This window comes from Lissotriton helveticus, chromosome 6 (genome assembly GCF_964261635.1).
Source record: "Lissotriton helveticus chromosome 6, aLisHel1.1, whole genome shotgun sequence".
Classification (NCBI taxonomy): Eukaryota; Metazoa; Chordata; class Amphibia; order Caudata; family Salamandridae; genus Lissotriton; species Lissotriton helveticus.
In genome coordinates, this window is record NC_136067.1 from 356070567 (window position 1) to 356093163 (window position 22597).

Consider the following 22597-nt stretch of genomic DNA (forward strand, 5'->3'; position numbering starts at 1 on the left):
GCATGTAGTTTTTTGGCGGTGGCATGCTTTATCATACAGCCTCTCCTTACACTGGTGGCAATGACCACCAATGTGGGCTTCTACACTGAACAAGCAGAGAGGCTCTTGAGCTTGGGAAAGAAGGAGTCTACTTCTGTGGATGTGGCGGCCTCGATATTCTGTGTGGGAGTAATGTGTGGATAGAAATATTAGACATTCAATAGCAAGGTCGCTGGTATCGTTTAGACACTATGGGCCGATTCACAAAGGTTAACGTAAACATTTGGTCTAAACTTAGGCCGTATGTCCAAGCTTACAACTTTGGGAAATCACAAAGTGCATTTACGAGTACTATCCTTATGTCCACACTTACAGCGGAGATGCGCCCCGAGTGCGGACATAAAGATAGTATAATATGTGAAGGCGCTGTGTCACTACACAGGATCAATTTCCCTGCGTTTTTTGGGAAGATAAGTCAATACGTTTACTGTGATTCAGTAGAGGTGTTTGCCCTGCAAAGGCTAGTCGTTGCTTCTTGGTTAAGTCAGAGAATGGATCTGGACTGTGAAGTCAATGGATTCATTTCATCAGGGGTATCCATGATTGTGCTTGGGTAGGAGGACAGTGTTCTTCGTATGGACCACTTACATTCAGAAATCCTTCACATTTTGCCTAGTTCCAACCATTTTCCCTGCAAACATTTCTGCCTGGAGACATTTGAGCTAGGAAAAACCCAAGGCATGCAGACTTTTCCTGCAACTCGAGTCCCAGTTTTTGGACAACACTCAAAATGAGGATCAGCACTGTTGCCTCGCACCCCAATAGATAACATGTCTGTGTCATCAGTATATACACCTAGTTGACACCCACACAAGTGGAAAATCAAATTGGTAAAGGTGACTACGTAGTTTTCATCTTATGAATGTTCCTGTAAACTCTTGGAGTAGAAAAATAGGCTCATTGCACCTGGGTGAGACATAGATTAAATCAGAGGTAAGAATCTTTCTGAGAGACAGGGGCCGGTCTCGAACCAAAGCAGTGTTGATTTGCTGCATCCTGAAGGGATATTGGTGAAAAGGCTTCATATTCTACACTACCTCAAACAAATGAAAGATGGCAAACATCTTCCAACCAAATAAAATTTAGTGGAGTACACAAGTAACACAATATAGAACACATTACAGTAAATATAACAGTTTGGCTTTTGTTTACTTACCACTTTCTCCCTAGAACGTAGAACCCCCATTTTCCCAAAGCGCACATGGAATGGGGAGCACTGCAGATTGCCATTTGGCTGGCGTACGACAATGACATCAATACATCCAGACAAGGTGGCAGGATTCAGTCCTCTGTAAAGTTCTTTTACCGTAACAAATACTTGTCCCGCTAACTGGCCCACGTAATTCATGGTCTGCGTCTGGAAACAAAAGTAAAAGAAAGCGATGAATGCTTACGTCTGATTCAGAGAAGGTGAAGAGCAAAACATATCTCCAGGGTCACCCCCTAACCTTGTGCCTTCACTATCCAGTTTTCTGAACCCGTTTTTGTTGGCTTAAAGACTAAGCACGCTTTACCACCGTTAACCCGTGCGGGAGTGCTTGTGCTCTCTCCTTTAAACATGGTAAAATGGCTTATTCCCAATTGACACATTTAATTTACTTGGAAGTCCCTAGTAAAGTGATACTTCATGTACCCAGGGCCTATAAACTAAATGCTACTAGGGGGCCTGCAGAACTTGTTGTGCCACCTATATATGTAGCCTTTTTCGATATGCCTCAGGCCTGCCATTGGACCCTGTGTGTGCACATTTAAACTGCAATTTCGACCTGGAAAAAAACATTTTGTCAAGCTTAAACCTCCCTTTTTAAAACATACAGGCCCCACCCCTAGGGTAGGTCCCAAACAGCTATTAGTGCAGGGTAATGAGTATTTAAAAAATTGGACATGTAACATTAGGTTACCTTGTTATGTTTAGTAAATGATAACTCTTGATTGGGAGCAGGTAGAAAAGTGATGTTTGGTGGCTGAGGAATTGAAATGTAAAACTCTCTTTAATAGTAAAGTCGGACTTGAAGTCACAATTCTGAATGTGCCACTTTTAGAAAGTTAGTAAACAACAAGTTTGCCTATACCACAATAGTATTTTAAGCCCTCATTATTCTTGCTTATTGGTCAAACACAAACCCTTTTTGTTTGCACCGGTATTTTATTTATACCTTCACGCTGCAAGGACAACCATCTGTGACGCCCAGCCTGCTCTGCGTGCTACAGCGGCACCCATCCGTAACACTTTCCCTGTTCTTTGGGAAGATGCAGTAATTTCTTACTACAAATCTGACCCTTGGTCTCAACTGAAATGTCCCCAGTCACCACAGTGACCATTTGTAGGTTAAGGAGTCATTCTACACACAAGCTCTGTGCTACAGTACCCTCAGTCCTGAGGAACATCAGAAGGCAAGGTTACAAGAAATACTCCACTTAGAATTAACTACTGATGCTGGTGGGATACAAGCTGTTTACTAGGGTTTGCCAAACAGATCAGCCACTGATATTCAAGCTACAACAAACACACCATGAATAAAGGAAAACACTGACCTCGCCCGCTACACAGAAGCTTGCAATATGCAACCAAGCAAACTTCTTCCACCAGAGACTATGTTTTTACCCCGAAAAGTCCTACATCATCTAGGACATGATGCTGCATTAGAGAACACTTTGTTGTCCGCTACACACTGCATGTTGGATGATTTTTGGGATTACCTTAGGTGGCCTCACGCTGCCTTGGAGGCTTCCTTGTTCTAATTTACATAAATCAGTATCATTGCCAAGCTCATTATTGACACACTGCTTACCATGCATTCAAAATACCAACATGCAGATCTTCAATCAGAATAAAGTCTGAAGATGCAACATCACAGTCAAGCTATTTACACAGAAGCGATGGTAACCCTCTGTCTCTGGCTGCCTTAAATCTCCAGCTCCTATCACAGTCTCACAGTATGCCCCAGACTAAGAATCAAGTACATGATGCAAGCTTCTTTCTATATCGCATATGGTGGACAAAGGAAAATAAAGACAAGTGATATATTGTACGATTGAGATTCACAAAGTGTGAGGCAGTGCAGTGGACAAATCCTTGGGATTCAGAGAGGCACAGAAAAAAAAGTTGACATTTGTCTTACAGGGAACAGTACCTAAGTGACCCTTCAGTGGTGGAGAACGCACACTTAAAATAGTGCCCTTATGCAAACGGTTAAATATTGTATGTGAAGTAAAAACAAAAGTATTTCTCCTGTGCCTCTCTTCATCTCACTCATATCTGATGGAATCCTGTCTGTCTTGTATTTCTACTGCTGGCATCTTTCTCTCTCTTACCTCGGTATCCAATGGTTAGGTTGTCGGCTCAACTTTTCTTTCAATTTTCAAGCGCACTTCAATAAACTAGTAGAATCCTGCTCTTTCCAGATCCCCTCACTGAGTATTACAGCATTCCATTCTTCACACAGACCTCCCTTCAACTATGCAAGCTCCGGTGTGGCCAAACGGAATAATGTAGATTCACTACAGGACTCTGTTTAAGCCCTCCTCATCCCCAACTGTGTATCTGATAAGAATAGCTCCAGGACACATCACATTCTAGGGTTATCTGGAGGGTGGATCTACCCTGTTTGTATACTCCAAGGTTCCCAGAACAGATTTTCTCTCTGGAATTATCTATCTATCTCTACTCTGGTTTCTTTTAGGTAAGGATTCTTCCATCTGAATGCTATATTTATCTTCTTATGCGTGAGACTATCTTATCTCTTTTTCCTCTTTATTAGTTTCGTTTATATTGCATTTGTTGTCCTTCTTTGACCTGCTCCTTCACTCGTGCTCACTCCGAAAGCATTCTCAATTTTTTTAATCTGTTAAAATGTATGTTTTATTGTCAATTTATGAAAGAGGCCAATTTAGGTACTTTTTTAGAGTTTGGTGGGCAGAGTACACAGCCAAAAATGTGGTAGACTACCACATTTACCCTTCTATTTAAAGTTGGAGTACCAACATGTTTTCCATGGCAGAATGTATACTGGTTCTACTAGAAGAAAGCATTGGCTGATGGCCCAACTTGCATCGGGTTGTTGGTCTATGGACAGACTGTCCAATCTTTTGTGAAAAGACATTACATCATTGTTTCCTTTCAGGGCTGCCAGGGAAAGCCTGGTGGCCCCACAAAGAAAAGGGTTAACAACACCCTCTCCCTCACCCACAGATTCTCAGAAAAAACTCCCAGCTTGTCAGGGACATTATTTGTTGTTGTTCCCACTCTGGGAATTTGTTGTTGAAATATTAACCGCTTCGCAGCAGCGGACAGTCCGCTGGGTTGCGGAAAAAAATTACGCATGCGCAGTTTGGACGGCCAGCGGCCATCCTCCGCACACGCCCACCATGACGCTGGAGGCCGTGTGACGCATGGAAAAGGTTAACAATTTCACTGTGGTACTGCACTGAACATGGCTCCCACAGCAAAGTTTCAGTGCCTTTAGAGAAGTTACTGGGGTGTCTTCTGAAACACCAGAGCATTCCTCTGCAGGACTGGCAGAATACAGTACAGCCATCCATAATTTAAATATTGCCCTGTGACCCATGCATGATCTGTATGAAATGTGTTTGGCTGTCTCTAACATATGAAACAATAGGTTCACTCAGAGGAAGAAAAAAGAAAAGAAAAAGGCAAGCTAAGATTGCAAAAAGTACAAATGATAAAATAAGCCAATGCCCACAACAAAGAGAATTAATAAATAACTTGAACTTTGTGAGTCAGAATCACAAAGTTGAGTAAATAAATTGAGACTTTGGGACCAGTCAGAATGAATTGCAGCAGCACAGTGCAAAAAGTGTGATGACAGTGAAAAACAGGTGACACTCTGGTCCAAAAACAATAATTAAGAAAAACATGATTACAAAAATATTAGGCTGCATTTAAGGAACAGTAAATGTGAAAGATCTCTCAATCTCCTGTAGCTTTTCAAATAGGTGTTCAATCAACTGAGGCAGTCCATACTAAGAAATACATTGACGTTTCGACCCCAATGGTTTACTTGACCAGGGCCATCGTCAGGACAGATTGGCAAAAGACATTTAGGGGAAAGCACCCTAAAGACTTCTGCTAAAGTGCACAAAACTAAATATAGAGAGATACGTACCGGCCAAAGGCATCGATGAAACCTATTAAAATTAGGACAACGAAGGAGTGATTGAGAATAGGCGAGCCAAAAGGCACACTCAAACCCAAACAGGCAAACAGACCAGGTCTGAAAATAAGCTAACTGAAAACATAGGCAAAGAAATTCATACAAATGACCCTCCGTCAAAGACAGGAAGGTTTATCTAATCAAACAACACAACGTAGAGCAATAGGACAAAGAGAAATCAACAATGCCAAATGAATTAGCTTACACAAAATGGGGGGAAAGGAAAAGGGGGTACAAAAATGGGGAGGGGAAAACTTAGCTCAGCTGAAGAAACTAGCAAGCCATCAGCAATGTTGAGTTTCAGCACAAGAGCAAATCAGTTTGGAGGTGGGGGAATAAATCCACTAGTAACGGACCGCATATAAGGGTATGAAGATCAGGGAGACCGCTAAATGGTCAAATCATTCAAGCGACATGGGGGCATAGAAAAACGCTGCATCCCTAGTAGTTTAAGTCATGCACTGGAGCTGAACCCATCACCACGCTGATAACTCACAAAATGCAGAATCGTAGGAGGGGTCTACAAAAATATGTGCACATGTAATATCACGCATAGCAAGGGGGACTGGGAAATGAAGTCCACTACTTTCAAGGCAACTCTTCGAATGGAGAAGAAATATATTAATCACAAGAGTAGGAAAATGTTTAGTGCAAAAGCAACAATACGACTGCTTATCACACAAAATAATAAGTGTCAACCCATTTCAAAGGGGCTAAATAAAGTAAACCCACATGCAAGCTGAAAAGGCCAAGACAGTGGTGTGTAATCCCCATTAATTGAGGAAGTCAGAAAAACGATTAAATGCAGTGAAGCTCCCTAATGTCAAAACTTACAGCCAGATTCATCAAACTAAAATCGGCTCGCAAAGGGCCAGATTCTGGGAATCTGGCCCTTTGCGAGCGCTATTTTTGCATTTGGGATTCATCATCTCAAATGCAAAAATCGCAATTCTAGAAATCGCTAAATTGCGATTAATTGCATTTAAGGAATCTCAATTTGAGATTCCTTAAATGCAATTCATGAATCATTTTGAAACTGCGAATTCGCAATCTGGGGCCGCTATTTACCACGAAGTCTAACTACGTGGTAAATAGCAAAAACTTTGAAAAATGCACTAAAGTGCATTTTTCAAAGTTTCATGTTGCGCACACACATGCCCTGAGGGGGAGTGTGTGTGCGCAACATATGTGCACACATCAATTTCAGGGGTGCAACAGGGAGTCCTTTGGACACCCCTGCACTCTTGAAATCGCAATCTCAATTTGCGAATCGCTAATTGCGATTAGCAAATTGAGATTGTCTTCCCATTCATTCCTATGGGCCTAGAGGCCCATAGGAATGAATGGGGAGATATTTCTTAATTGCGACTCGCAATTTGCGAGTTGCAATTAAGGAATTATTAGAAATCGCTATTTTGTAAGTGATTTCTTGATGAATAGCATTTTGCTATTCCTTAATAGCGATTCGGTATTTTTCGCTATTAAGGAATAGCAAAATGTGTTCTTGATGAATCTGGGGGTTAGTCTGAATAAGTACCACCACTAACAAAGAGTGCAGTGCACTAAAGGCGACATACAGAGTGAGCAAAGAATTAGCAGTGATATGAAAACATTTAATAAGTACAAACATATCAATGTCTGACTTTAACTACCAGTGACCTGAAGTAGGTTTACTACTTGCTTTTAAAAGGCAGCAGACAGTAATGCAATTATGAAACCAAGGTATATGACAAAGAGTGGTTCAGGAATTTTGTTCTCGTGCAGTGTGGTCGCCTTGTGAAGGCTAGTCCCAATTGGTGATGAATGTACTGAGCGCGCGCGCGCGTGTCACTAATTAGGCAAAGTCCTTTTAGCAACGCATCTTATCTCGTGAGATGAGGACTGTTGCTAAGGAACACTATATATACAAGCCAGTGCTCAGCCTGGCGTCTTAGCAGCCATAATGGAATCTGGGAAGTGTGCAGAGGAAAAGAAAGAATAGCCCTGAAGAAATGCCTACTATCTCCTAGCCTCAGCTGGAAGTCTTTATTAAGGATGCAGTAAATACTGTCATGAAAGAGCCTTAAGACAAAAGGCAGAGGAAATACATGAATTCTCATAAGACTATGGATGAAGGAAATCGGAAAAAGCATGTACAATGTCGCCAATTGCAGACATGTTGTAGGATATCAGAGAAGTGCTGCACTTTCAACAAAAACAAGGGCAGCAATGCCAAGAATTCTATGCTCAGTACACATTGTTACAGATTCAAGCATTACCTTTCCACAATATAATTAACAATATCATACTAAAAGAATGGGAAGACTTAGAGGACGGCGTTTTCCAGGATTGTATCTAAAAGATATTAGTTGCAGGGATTTGAGAAGGAATTCTATTCTAGAAAGTATGGCGTCATCCTAGCATCAGAGGAAGTATCTCAGCCTGATGCAGTGAAGAAAAAGGTGACATCAACTTTTAAAAGGACATATGCATCAGCACAATTTCTTTAAAGACCAGCACTTGAGCTACTTACGTTGCACAAACCTTTTCTTTTTTTTGTGTTAACATTTTTTATTGAGTATTATAATGAATTACATAAAATACACAATAAATGCAAAAGCAATATAACAAGAAAGGGTAAAATTGAAATACAAATGAAAAGTAAATATGCACATAAGAATGAGGTAAAATAAGAAAGCATTTCATGTGTATAAATATGAAGTGAATAAATAGAGTGCAAAATAGATATTAGAACTATTATGTATAAAAAATACATTGTAACTATTCTAATATATGAGTGGATCTAAAGGTGAATAAAATAAAAATAAAAGACAATACCTATACAGAATACATTGATAGTAATAATATTAGAATGGGGAAAACGGAAAGAAAAGAAAAAATGAAGAAAAAAATAAGTACATTTTGAAGAATTAAAGAAGAAAAGAGTGAGAAGAGAGTAGAGCCAGAGTAAAGAATGGGAAGAAGGAAAGGGAAGGGTAAGGAAGAAAGGATAAGAATAAAATAAAAAGGGGGGAAAGGGGAAAGAAAGTAAGAGAAAGTACAGAAAGCTGAATATATAAAGAATAGTAATAAATAATTAGGTGGTTCAGACATTAGTATTAGGAGAAAAAGTGGAAGTGTCAGGCTAATCAATGTCAATTTTTTAAAAAGGGCGACCAACCTTGTAATAAGATATCTACTTGATCCTGAAGATTGTAGATTGTGCGTTCATATAAGGCTGTCTGCATCATTTCCACCAACCATTCTTCTTGAGAAGGTGGAGAGGGAGATTTCCAATGACGTAGAATACAAATTTTGGCTGTGGCTAGTGCTATATGCAAAAGACGAGTTTGTGGTTTTGAGAGTTTGGGAAAAGGGCGGAAGTCATGTAGAAGAATGGTGGCAGATGTAAATGGTAGAGAAAGTGACATTGTAGATTGTAAAGTTTTACCTATAAAGGTCCAATAGGACTTAGTATGTCGACAGTCGCAAATAATATGAGCAATACCGCAACCAGGGATAGAACACCTCCAACAATTAGAGTGTGGGAGTAGTCCAGCTTTATGTAATTTAATCGGTGACCAATGAAGAATTTTAAATATACAAAATGTCAGTCTTGCTTCACGAACTCCTTTATGCAATCCATCTAACGTCTGATCCCACTCGGATGAGGTAGAAGACACAGATAGATGGGATTGACATTTAATTTGAAGGGCATTAGAAAGTGATTGTGAGAACAACGGAGACATAAAGGTTTTATAGAGACCTGAATCACGCCTTTAAATTTCCCCCACAAAGTTAAATAAGACAATATTGGAGATATCTGGGGTAGCAAAGGGGGGAAACCTAAGTCTTTCCTCAAAACATTGTTGAAGTTGAAGAGGTTTGGAAGCGTGTTGAGGAGGAATATTAAACTCTTCACAAAGTTGAGTTTTAAATGTTCCATCATGAAAAAGTTGATCTAGAGAGTGAATGCCAGCGTCATGCCATAAAGGCCAAAAAAGAGCACGACCATTTATTCGAAAAGCCAAATTGTCCCAAAGTGGAGCTTTAACATGAATACGAGCATTCGATGCTAATAAACGATGTCCTCATGGCCAAGATTTGTGCATGGCTGATAAAATTGGGTTTTTGGAATCAAAAGGAATAGTACCACTACCACATAAAAGGGAGAGGCCTGAAGCGTCAGATAAAAGATGACGCTCAATGGAAACCCATTGTGGAATATCCCTAGTGTCTGGTAAGAAATAAGAGGGTTGGGATATGTGTAAAGAAAGGGAATAATGTTCGATGGACGGAAGGCCCATACCACCATATATCTGATGGGCCTTTAATTTTGCCATAGCAAGATGAGGTCTCGCTGAACCCCATATAAAAGCTTTGATTTTATGAATCTATTGATCTAAGGGTGGCTAAAAGAATTTGAAGGGGAAGCATACCTAAAACATAAATAAAACGTGGAAGAGTAACCATTTTGATAGCTCGTATTCTACCCCAAAGAGATAATCCTATAGTTTTCCATTTGTCAAAATCCCTCTGCATTTGGGACAATAAGGGAGGGTATCTCTGGCAAGGTGTAGATTGTAGGTAACCTGGGATTCTTCTGGTTGAGGTATTGGAATTGGAGTTCAGAGAGGAAACCCTGATTGAGGCCATCTTGAGAGAGTTGTCATATTTCAGATGCAGGATATATTTTCTGACGTTGATGACTTTTCATTAGAGACAGGCGTCCCGGTCGAGTCTTCTTAAACAGCGCCTGCTTATCGGGTCCCCTGCTTGAATGCTGACAGCCCTGGCCTTGACAGAGTGATTCCCTATTTTCAGGTATTGCCTCGCTAAATCAGTTTTTATTCCGTTTTGACTGTTGTTACTGCACACATCCAAACTATCACTGTTTGGAGTGTAACTCGTGGCCTATTTTCTTTCAGAGACCGCGGCATCCCTGGCGGCTCTTCATTTTTAAACCGAGAACAATGCCCGTGATCTATTCTACTTTGTAGGTCTGAACCACTTTGTTAACGTGTCCTATTGATTTTTTGAGTAAGTTCTTCAGCCCGTTCTGACACCGTGCCCTTTATTTATTTTTTTCACAGATGAGATTCTGTCTCTTACTCGATGTCATTAACATGGTTCCCATGTAAGTTTCGATTCGTATTGTTCTTGCTGCATTAGTTTACACATCCTTCCGTTTAGTTATACGGTGTACATTATTTGTTCACAGATGACCACCTGGCTGCATGCACTGCCCTGATCTCCGTGTGTGATCACTCCCGCATGGTATTTATTTAATTAATTATCTAGTACATCAATCCTCCTCTTTCCACCTTTTTAGTTCACTATTGACCCCCTAGGGACCGCCATGACTGTGTGTGTTTTTTTATGTCTCTGCTCCAGGAAGCTTGCCCACCACCCCTCCCCGTCCTGATGAAGATCCATCTGTAAGGGCCAACTTGACCTACGCACATCTGGGTCGAAACGTAGACAACCGTCTCTCTTGCCAACTTCTACCCCTAGCACGATTTTTACTGCTTATTCTAGAAGTCTGGTTGTTAGAACTACATGATCATTTAATGTACCTATGTCTGGCTCTCGCTTGAAGCCATTTCTGAAGTGTTTTATTGCTTTTGAATAAGTATGCTTGACTTGTTTCACATTCCTCACCTTGCACTACCTCCTACCACTTTCACTTCCCTCCCCACTACTCGTTGGGCACTGCTATTTGTGAACTTATGAACTCATGCATTGTCCTTGAATATGTGTGTTAGTACTTTGTGATTAAATAACAATGTACTCCTAAGTTGAATACTTCTGTCCTTTATTGTTGATGATTAGTGATTCCTATTGTGCTTTCCCTTTGTTCTGGAACCCCTCTGTCTGTACTGCTACATACCCAGGTCCCAGTGACTTCCTTATGGGTTTACCCTTCTTTTTGTAACGTTATTATAAGGTAGGGTAGCAATAGCTTTAGAAATCTCATCTTTTGTTATTTCTGATTCAAGCAACGCTCTGCCACTGTCAGAAAGACAAGGGAGATTAACCATCGCCAGAAAGGAAGACACCTTATCTCTATCAACTTGATCACTGGGAGTGTATAAGGATTGATAGAAGGAAGCAAATTCATTAACTATCTCTTGAGGCTTTGTGAATAAGTCACCTTGGGTAGAATGGATGGCTGGAATGGCCATTGCAGCTTCTCTCTGACGCAATTGTACAGCCAATAATCTTCCTGCCTTTTCGCCTTGCTCATAGTGCCTTCCTTTCTTTTTTTGAAGAGCATATTCAGCTTTAGACGTAAAAAGATTATTAAGAGGCATGCGTGCTTGTTCCAGAAGTTTCCGATTATGCAGCGTAGGATTTAATGTGTATAAACGAGAGTAGGATTGAATGTCACTTCCTAATTCTGCTTGCTTTGTGGCATTATTCTTATTAGCAAGTGCTGCATCACGCATTAGCTGACCTCTGATAGTGGCCTTAGCTGTCGCCCATCCAGTTCTGTTGGAAGCAACCGAATCTTGATTAAAAGAGAGATAATCCTGAATATGGGACTGTAATTGAAGTTTGCCTTTGGGCGTCCTGTGAAGCTGAATACTCATTCGCCATGGCTTATGTCCTGGTTGAGACAAACCTAGGTCCAGAGAGAGTGGAACAGGGGAATGATCAGACAAAGCAGCTTCTAGAATATGAGATTATGTGACTAGTTGTATTGCCTTGTGCGAAAGCTGAAAATAATCTAATCGGGAAAATGTGCCATGTGATGGAGAGAAGAACGCATATTCTTTGTCCTGCGGAAGGCTAAGACGCCAATTATCAATCAGACCATGGTCGGCTAGTATATCATGAAAAATAGCTCTAGCTGCTGTGTTTGCTTTATCGAGCTGACCTGTTTTGTCAAGATGGGATCCTGCACCAGATTCCAATCTCAGCCAATAAGATATTGCGAGGCGTCAATCTCTGTGAGAAGACAGTTCAATTGTAGGAAAAGGGACTTTTTAGCACCAACTGGGGCATAAACGGATCCTAGGCAAATGGAAGGTTGTCCAATATGCAATTTAGTAAAGACATATCTGCCATTGGGATCCGTCCAAGTCTTGGAAACCGTGACTGGGAGTGATATACGAATGAGAATTGCCACCCCACATTTACGAACAGGAGTATCATCCATAGAGTCATTTTTACGGATGATACTGTGAATAACCTTCCTTGCCTAGTCACTGCAAAGTTTTTCAGATTCTATTTCATCAAGGTGTGTTTCTTGCAATAGAGCTACGTCAACATGCTTGGACTGTAAATATGAAAGTACTTTTTTCCTTTTGATATAATGAGTGAGGCCATGAACATTCCACGTAATAGTGGATAAAGAATGAATATGAGCCATACCTAAGATAAAAAATTTAAATAAATTGGGGTTAAGAAATTAACAGAAGAAGTGACAGCAAGAGAGAAAAGTATGAGATATTAGGGGGAATGCAACAAGAGGAGGGAGGACAAAACAATAGAGAGGGGAAAAGGGGGGGAGAGGTACTCTGGCTAATATGTAGAAAGAAAAATGAAAGAGAATAAAAATGAATGGAAATATTGAGCACTCAAAGCAAAATTGGAAGACTTGCGAACTATATTAGATACGCAATATGTCTCTGACTGTTAACCGCATGTCTGGGTGCACTGGAGTTCCATCTCAGGTAGGAAATCCGCCAAGAGAGAACAATTGTGACCACGGAAAGGGAAAAGTAAGAGAAATTGAAAGGAAGCTGGTTCCAAGACCCAAGGGTACATGAGTGGCATTGAAACTAATGTTGTAGCGATGACATATTTGCATAGTCTCATAAGATAAAATACATTAAGATAAATATATAAATATGTAAATATAAACTCTATATAAAAAGAGATATAACAGTTAAGATAATAGATATAAATACATATTATATAAATTAGTAAAATTTTATATGGAAAATAGTGAACTAAACATTTGATATAAAGTACACTAGTAATTATGAAATATGTATCCACCAAGAATAGATGGGAGTATAAATATAGATGATTTCTAAACAGAAGCAAATAAATATGATACCTACAAGAACAACATTAGTTAGAATCTCGTAATGTTACAAAACTTTAGTTAAACTAAGTGTAAATCTGATATTTCAAACACAATTATTTAAGAAGATATAATAGTAATAAAAGAGAATATATGGATATAGTCAGAAGTAAAATATCAATATATAATAATATGAAAAGGAGTCACTTGAATAATACTTACCTAAACCAGGACCTGAAAATTTTATAAATTACACCAATAAATTGAAACCATCGTACAATACACATCATAGACAAATAAGAAACACTAACCACAATAGAAGTTATGAAATGGTGACAGAAAGTGATAAAAACTTTAAGAGGTGCTTGGCCATCTCAAACCTAGAAAATTCATAAAATTACAATAAAATAAGATAAAACCTTTAATGTATAGGAAAATAACATTATGAAGACCTATTCCCATTCCAAGGTGGACTTTAGAGGAGATCTGGATTTGTCTCTATGATGTTCTTGCGTTATGGTGGATACTGCTTGTAAAGCTGAAGCTTTATTGTAATGTGCCCGGCTCCATCTCGTAAGGTCTCTCCCTCGATGAAGAAATTCACTGAAACTACGGTGGGAATCATCAGAATGCCGTTGGGAAGGTGTATAGTGTGAAGTAGGCTGGTCATGGGAAGTATGCTGCACATCCATATCTTGAAGTGATATGCCCTCCAGAAAGTGTTGCAAATACTCAGGATTGTAAAAATCCTTTGATACTCCATCTTTAGTAACACGAAAACGAGAAGGGTCAAATAAGCAGTATTTTATGTCCATCTGTCTGAGTTTTGGCCTCATTGAAAGAAATGATTTTTGTCTTTCATTGGTTTCTTTTGAAAAGTCAGCAGCCATGTGTATTTCCTGACCATCATAGATGTAGGAGCCCTGCTTGCGGGCCTCAATCAGTATTTGTCTTACTTGATCATGTCGTAAGAAACAAGCAATCAAAGGCCTTGGACGAGTACGCGATCCTTGACATAGTGGACCAATTCTATGGGCACGTTGTATTTCCAGCAGTGGTTCAAAGGTGATACCAAGAAGCTTGGGAAGGACAGTACATAAAAATAGTAGAGCATTGTGTCCTTCAATTTGTTCGGGAAAACCAAAAAATCTTTTATTATTTCTTCTATTTCGGTCTTCCAAATCGATAAGCTTACTGTGGAGAAATGATAAATCTTGATCTTTACATTGCACTGAGTCAAGACATTTTTCAACCACTGTTAATCATTGGTTTAAGTCCTCAACTTTGGAATGTAATTACGTAATTTCTGCCCTCATGGATTTAGTCTCTCACGTGATGGAAATGATGTTGGCACCCATGTCTGTTAGACGGGTATTTATTAATGAGACCTCTTGCAAGATACGACTCAAGGTATTCTCAGAGTCAGTTGAGACGGACAATGAAGGACTAGAAGTGGGTGAGGTTGAACCCTTCATAGGTACATTGCGTGGCTGCTTGAGCATCTCTGCGAAAGTGGGTTGTTTAGAAGTCGTTACCATTTTTTTGTGAAGACATTGTAGTTGAACTAACAGCTGAAAGACTCTATGAATTGTTTGTAACGTTAATATTATTTGAGAGATTCGCTGTAGGGGATATATTATGTGCGTCCCTCTTTGAAATAAAGAGGACATCAGTATATCATGAAGAAAAAATGTCGAATCCTGTCAGAATAGTCAGAACAGCTGGGTTTAGAGTAAAATATACCATAAAAAGGTTTGACTTGTTTCCAATATACAGATGCAGATTAACGCTTTTTTCCCCTCCCGCCACAAAACTCGGAAACGCGATGTCCAAGTCTGAGTATATGAGCAAGAGAGGGGGCGTTATATCTGTACAAGAGGCGATGTTTCACTGCGTCACTGAGGACAAAAGTCAATGCCAGGTGCAACAGGCGTACAAAACAAAAGGAGCTTTAAGATATCTTGAGGAACCTCTCCTCCTTTTATTATAAGATGCCACGCGGTAATACCAAAAGTTATAGCGACTGCATATCAAGGAGGAATGACAATGTCTATCAGCATGGGGCTTCAGTCATGTAGAGAACTAAGGCATTAAAATTGTTGTGGACTGTCAATATGCTTCACAAAATCTCCATTAATAAGATTGGAAAGAGACGTATCGTGGCCAACATTTCCTTACCACAGAAGCAAAGTAATGCGTATTTTCTCCACATAACGCTGAGATGCGCTGCCAAGGTCCGCGCATATGAGCGGGGAAAAGCGGCGTTGTGATTACGCAATAGCCGGTGCTCCTCTGCGCCGCAAAGGCCAATACTCTAGTCTCTCAGTCAGATACTTCGTGGAGATGACAAAGCCCTAAAAGTATCCATTTGGCCCCGAAAAACGGACCATATGAAGTCTCTATATCCTGGAATTCAAATTTTCCACTTTCGTAGTCACATTGGCGCTGAGGGATGTGCCACCTCTGACAGGAGTTCCTCCCGAAGCGGAGCACTCCGATCAGGCGGCCATCTTCCTGCTTGTCCAGACCATGCCCCCCTCCCACAAGCCTTTTCTGAAAGATTTCTAATTGTTAAATGACTGCTTACAGGAACAAAAGGATTTCACAGAGCTATTGAGAAATATGGAGCCTCTGTTTGATTAATTGTGGTCCTCGGCTTCTGCTACTGTTGCAGCAATAGTTGGAAGGATGTTCCTATGGTAAAAACTATGGAAAACAGACCAAGCCCAGAAGTCATTAATACATAAGCTTCCCCTCTTAGGTCCTCAACTCTTTGGTCTACACATGGATGACTTGATGAAAAAATAATCAGAGGAGGAAAATATTTTATATCCTTTTCGAAGACTGTTGGCAAAATTACCATTTATTCAGAAGAAACCAAAGCAAAATGTCCAAGACATATAATGTCCATTTAAAGGCCGGGCTCGGGCCGTGGAGCCACACTGTTTGATAAATCCTGGTCACAAAACGCAACCCAGTAAAATCTGGAGGAGCAGGTGGGAGGCAGAATATCGAACTTCTTCCCACAATGGAAAGAGATAGTCCAAGGCGATTGTGTTTGAAGATAGTGGAAGAAGGATATGCTATATATTTCAAGGTTTTGCTTAGGAAGAATCATTTCATAATGACCCAAATTCCCAAAATGGAATGAAAGTGACAAGCACTGTTCAGGACTTGATTTGCAAGGGAGCAATTATCCTAGTACCTTACTCACAGATAAGATTTTGGTTTTAGTCAATAATCTTCTTTGTTCCAAAACTACAAGGAAAGTTTAGTCAAGTCCTAGACTTAAAAAGACTGAACAAATATGTCTGCTACATTTAATTCATAATGCTATTGCTTCAAATGTTGCCCAAAGGAGATTTTTTGGCAACGTTGGACCTGCAGGATGCCTATTTTCATGTACCAGTCCATCCAGCACCTGAGAACTACCTCAGGTTTGCAGAGGAGAGGATCACTTCCAGTACAAGGCACTGCTGTTCATCCTCTCATCTTCTCAGAGAATTTTTACAAAGGTACTAGTCCCGGTTGTTACCAACCTCCATTTTCAAGATATTCAAATATTTCCAGATTTGGACTCTGGCTTATCTCTGGGTCTTCTTTTTTGAAGCTGCAAACGAAGGAGGAACAAGTGTGTGCAGATTCTATCAGGCTATCCTTTGATGTTGGAAATCTTGCCACGTTGGTTTTGCTCAATTTCTCAGTGGCGTTCGATACCAGCTCTGATTCTGTTCCAATACATCTTCAGCAGATTGGTAACCAGGGTGCTGCATTTGACTGGGGACAAGTGGGTCCCTTAAGGCTCCTCCTTGAGCCCCACACTCTTTAACATCTATGTGTCCCCCCCCCACCAGCTCAATTGATAGAGTCCTGTGGGTTTGAAATACTCTCCTATACTGACGACACTCAACTGGTTATCTCATTTGGGCACGACGTGGAGAAAGTCAAACAGCGATTTGTCGCTTGCATGAGGAAAATAGCCATTTGGATGTCCCGCAACTGTCTTCAATTAAATGTGAGCAGAACTGAGATTCTTTTGTTTGGTAAAGCCCTGATCTATTGGTTGAATGACTGGTGGCCAGCCAAACATGGTCCATCCCCTGTGCCCAGCAGAAGAGCTAGGAATTGGGTATACTTCTGGACGACATTCTGTCCAGGAACCATTAAAGACCAGCTCGCTTCCATCTGCGGTACTTGCTTTGGCATAGATAGGAAAGTCTTCCAGTGGCTCTCTTTGAGTTCCTGGAAGAGACTAATCCAGGCATTAATCATTAACCGCCTGAATTACAGCAATGCTCTGTTCCTTGCCATAAATGAATCTCTGGTAGCCAAAATGTGATTTGTTTAAAACACCGCTGCCAGAATGGTTAACAACCTGCCTCCACATACTCTGTCACCCCCCATACTTAGAGCACTCCATTGGCTCCCCATTAAAAAGAGAGCCCTGTTTAAACTCCTTTGCCTCAGTTATAAATCTAGGTCAGGACTAGGCCTAAAATATCTCCAGGGCAGACTTACCCCATATATTCCTGACAGGAATCTAAGATCAAAAAATCAACTTCTGCTACATCCTCGACGTAGTCGCATGTCTAAATATAGAGGCCAGGCATTTTCTTATCTCGCCACACTTCACCGGAATAAGCTCCCTCTGTTTATTCATGCATGTCCTAGTTTTTCAGGTTTTAAAAACATGGCAAAATGTGTCTGTTTTAACTAGCTGCTCTCTCGATACCCTCTCATCTCCTGCCTGCTAAAGCACCGAGATGTCCCTTTGGGGTCAAGTCGCGCGCTATATCAAAACACAATCAACATAACATAACATATGCATTCAGCAGTTAGGAAAGCTAAAATGAAGCCCATTTGTTTTTCAAATTCTCACGTGTGATGGAAACAAAGATATTAATAGGTCAGAACAAATCATGACACTTTACTTGGTGATGGACAAATAATAAATGTTCACAGAAACCCTATTTCCACACATTACGATTTGCAAATCCTATTATAATCTATAAACTAATGTTTATGTTTAGTGATGACTACTGATGTCTACTAGTATTATTTAACCAGTCAGTTCAGTTCAAAAGCTTTATTCGGTTTGTGAAACAGACCATACAAGCGGAACACACATAAATGGCATATAAACTAACACAACAAAGTCACAAAAAAGGCAACAAGAACACGAGAGTTAAAAGTGATCAGAAGGAAGTCATGGCATATATAATGGGATGGGAATACTTAGAAAGCATGGTTAAACAAATATGGGGATTCAGCAGTACAAAGACATAGATTAAAAGGGGCCCAATTCATTTATAATACATGATATGTGCTTAAACATTCAATGTATGGCACAAGAGTTAGTAGGTAAACTAGCAAAGCTAGATTAATGTACAGGCAGGAAACCATAGTAAGGGGAGCGAGACGCAATCCAGGGTGTCATAACTATGGTTATCCTGGCAGCTGTGCATGATTAAAATGTACAGACAGGGAGCCACGGTGAAAGCGAAACACTATCTCAATTATCAAGAACCATGGCTCTCCTGGCAGCTGTACATTTTAATATAAATGTGGCAACAAAGAAGCAGATATTCATGTCTTCTAGGGAACTAAGTAGCCGTAATGCATTCCTCGTTGAGCAAACCTTATGATTTAAAAAGATGGGCTTCAAATATAACGCCCTGAGGAAATGGTAAAATTTACAAAACAGTAAAAAATGACAGCAGCTTTGGCGGGAGACATTGTCACAAGGGCATACTAAATCCGATCTACGGTTCATCATAGGAAATGCAACAAGATGATGAACGATACCCAGACGTAAGCGTGTCAGGACAAACCGGTGAGAATTTCGGGTGACACCCGAGAGATAAGGTTGGAAGCCATCAAAAAGATTAAAATCCCGGTAGGATATCACGGTTTAACCAGTCAAATTCACTTTGTTTACTTACACTGAAAACAATGTCTCACACCTGAAATTAAACCAGCACAAATAATTTGCAAATAGTTACATCGAATTGTGAGTAGGTGTTTAAATAACAGACAGGACAGTTCAGAAAACAGTACTGCCTTAATTAATCCATATATGCCTTGGTGTTCAGTTCATATTACATCTACTACAGCAGAGCCCTAAAAATACAGCTTACCTTATATATAACAAGACCAGCATCATAACACAAAACAAGTATTTACAAAGTCAAAAGATTTGTGTTTTACATGGTAACAGATTCAGCTTTAGTGCAAGATAGACAGGAGGGAGCCAGCAGGGGAGGACAGGAAGTACTAAAGTTGTAAAGCAGTCCCTCCTGGAATTCAAAGCTAAAACTCGAGTGGGAGCAGAATGATACACCTGAACAGCCAATAGTATTAGGGGCGAGTTAAATCTACTCTAATCGGCTGATCCAATAAGTAATTGACAATGTATCAAGCCACTGGTCAAATAAAGCCAGTGGTTGAACAGAGAAGACTCAAAGCCCACTCACTGTATATTATTAGCAATGTTTCATTGACAGATGCTTTGCCAAAACCCAAGACCTAATGATGCCATCCTCCTCCCACCTCCATAAATTCTGGTCGGAGGCTAAAAGATTCCTGATAGGCAGCCAGCAGCACCAATTATTTGCCCTTATAGTGTTAACAGTAAAACTGTAGATCTGTGCAAAGTTAGTGCTCATTTCAATGGAAAGTGTGATGTCTGTAAATGACAATGCGCTACTAAACAATGTTTAGTTACAATAACAAAATCGCCCTCCTCAAGTCCATTGGAGGTAAGTGGGGCGCGAATTCTTGTTGTTCTAACAAGTGGGTTATGGTTCTAAAAGGTTTGGTAACAGCTAAACTTAATTGATGTAGATAACTTCATGGACAACTCGAGCTTCACTCTCGTTTATCTGCTGTCTTGGTAAAAAAAACAACCCCGCATTCACGGTAACTGTCTATAATTCATAGTGATAAATCACTGAAATGCACAGCTGTGGAATGTGGTCTGTGATACAATTCAAGATGACTCTTCTTACATTGTTGCAGGATTTTCAGAATACATCCAAAACATTATTGAAATGATTGAACACGAAGTAGAATCAAATGAATGTGCTAAAAAGCAGAAATCAAGGCATCATGTCAGACATACTGTAGGTGTTTTTTCTCTTATAGACAGTAAATGAAGCCATCACGTGCTCAAGCTTCTGATTGTGTGCGTCACCCATAACTCATTACAGGAAATAAGGGCACGCAATGAGGTCACCTGCGAGGTTCACCTACAAACTCAGAGGCAACGGGGCTCGTTGCCAAGATGAGCAACATGGCGTATGAAGGTGGAAAAAAACACCATGAGGGTGACTCTGGGGCGACCGGAAGCGATACAACCGTAGCAGTACCTGTGAATCATTAAGCCTTAGGCAACACTGATAAACTCACGTGCCGTGCCAATACGGCATAATTGCATATTGTACTGCTGCCAGGTCCACACCTCCTTGCTCACTACAATGTTATGGAATACATGACGCAGATCTTCACCCCGCCAGACTCTGGCTGACCGAGCCTCGTTCCCGTCAAGCATGAATGAGAGACTAGCATGCACCCAAGTGAACATGTGACAAGGGCACAGATGTACAGACATCTTTGTAAATTAACCCCTTGGGCTCTGTGCCGTGATGTGCCCATCTAACCTCCGGCTCTTTTACAAACCCGGATCACTGTGCTGATGCTTGGAACGTAAATAAACACACAATAGGGATACACAAATAAACAGAGGTGGGCAAGCCACTGAAATCTGGAGCTTGAGGCCTGGCTCTGGCTCACCTGGAGGTCCTGTTGAAACCTCGAACCCATGACGAGCCGAGCTTTCATGTGGAGGCGTCTCCCTGCCTCCCTCTATCTATGATGTGGGGTTAAGACCCAACCTGCCGACCAGGTTCGCGTATCACCTCGGGCTCAACTTCCTCTGTTTCTTGGCATATCACTTTAACCCCCCCTGCCTATAAACAACGAATTTGACCTTGTGTGATGTAACTAACGCTCATGTAAAGCGCCCCAATACCGTCGGGTCGAGTCCCCACTATATCAAAACCACAGAAAAATGCACAGAGGTAAAAAGTAAAGCCTTATCATAAGAAAAAGCAAATGGAAACCCATTTCCTGCCTGATTTGCACAAAGTGAAAGCAGAAACCCGGATACATTGCGACTTCCTGCTTAAATTGTGTGATTTTAGGCAAATATTTTAATTCACCAAAACGATTTCTTCTTTATTATCGCATTTAATAGCCCTTCCAACTATGTGAGTTCAGAATACCAGATGTACAAAGACTATTGTGCTTGGAAATAGACTGTAATGTTGCTTTATAATAATCTGGTTCACCATAGTGTTTATATGACAATGATCTTGCCTCTTAGTGCACTACAGGTTCATGTATAAAACTATCACTTCTCAGTGCGGTGCTGTAATGTGATTTATTAATGTCAAACCTTCACATGCGAGTACGCTTTCTCGAATTTTGAAGCAGCTTTATCACATTTCATGTGATGTCTGTAGTGTGATTTACATAATAAACATTTTCAATGCTCGATACGTGCACCGGCTCTAAGATCGGAGCCAGACCCTCAGCGTGGCTCTCTCTGAAAATGTTTGCTCGCCCACCTCTACAAATAAAGCATGCATGACAAAAATCACATGACAATGATTTTATTATACATATATATATATATATATATATATATATATATATATATATATATATATATATATATATATATATATATATATATATATATATATATATATATATAATTATTATTATTATTATTATTATATATTTTTCTTACAGCAGTAGTTCGGGAGAGACTGACTGCCTGCCCTTCCGCTGCAGCTGAGGTTGAAACACACCTGCACTGGTATCTCGTGATTGCATTTGCATGCCCTTGAAACGCACTATCTCTCACATGATGCCAGCCTTAAGTGCTAAATAGCCCTCCGACGGCTGGGGAGGGTGTATCATCTTGTTCCTTAAAGTGACACTCCCCACACAAGGCGCTGGTGCTCGGCACAGAGCAGCTATCAGTCTTAAGTTTCAGCAGCATCGCCTGCCCCCACGAGCGTGCACTGAAGCACTGTGAGAAAGCCAATGAATCATTCGCAGAAAACACCGTTTACCGGTACTTACAAGAAGAGTTTACTATTTTAACGACAAAAGGTCTCGTGCCCCGCCGCCCGAGTTGACAAGTCAGTCAGGTGTGGAGTAGGAGTCAGCATCCCCAAGCCGAGGCTGCCCCCGGTCCGGCCGCTGGTGCCCTCGCCTCTACATCCTGAGCCAGGGGTGCAGGAGTCCTTCCTCCACATGCAAAGACCCGCACGAGCCCTGCCACTGCCCTCCGCGAGCCCTG

General features: G+C 40.7%; 1 protein-coding gene across 5 annotated transcripts in view; it reads right to left on the reverse strand.

The window, feature by feature from the left end:
- The window catches only part of LPIN1 (lipin 1), a 478422-nt gene that overhangs the window by 135986 nt on the left and 319839 nt on the right, over positions 1-22597 (reverse strand). For 3 of the 5 annotated variants that reach the window (XM_078647786.1, XM_078647790.1, XM_078647788.1), the window contains one exon: positions 1196-1396. In XM_078647786.1, the coding sequence (XP_078503912.1) occupies positions 1196-1387 (192 nt within the window). In that variant the 5' untranslated portion in view covers positions 1388-1396. Of the gene's footprint in view, positions 1-1195; positions 1397-22377; positions 22581-22597 lie in introns of those variants that run through there. The other 2 variants (XM_078647787.1, XM_078647789.1) reach the window with 2 other exon arrangements.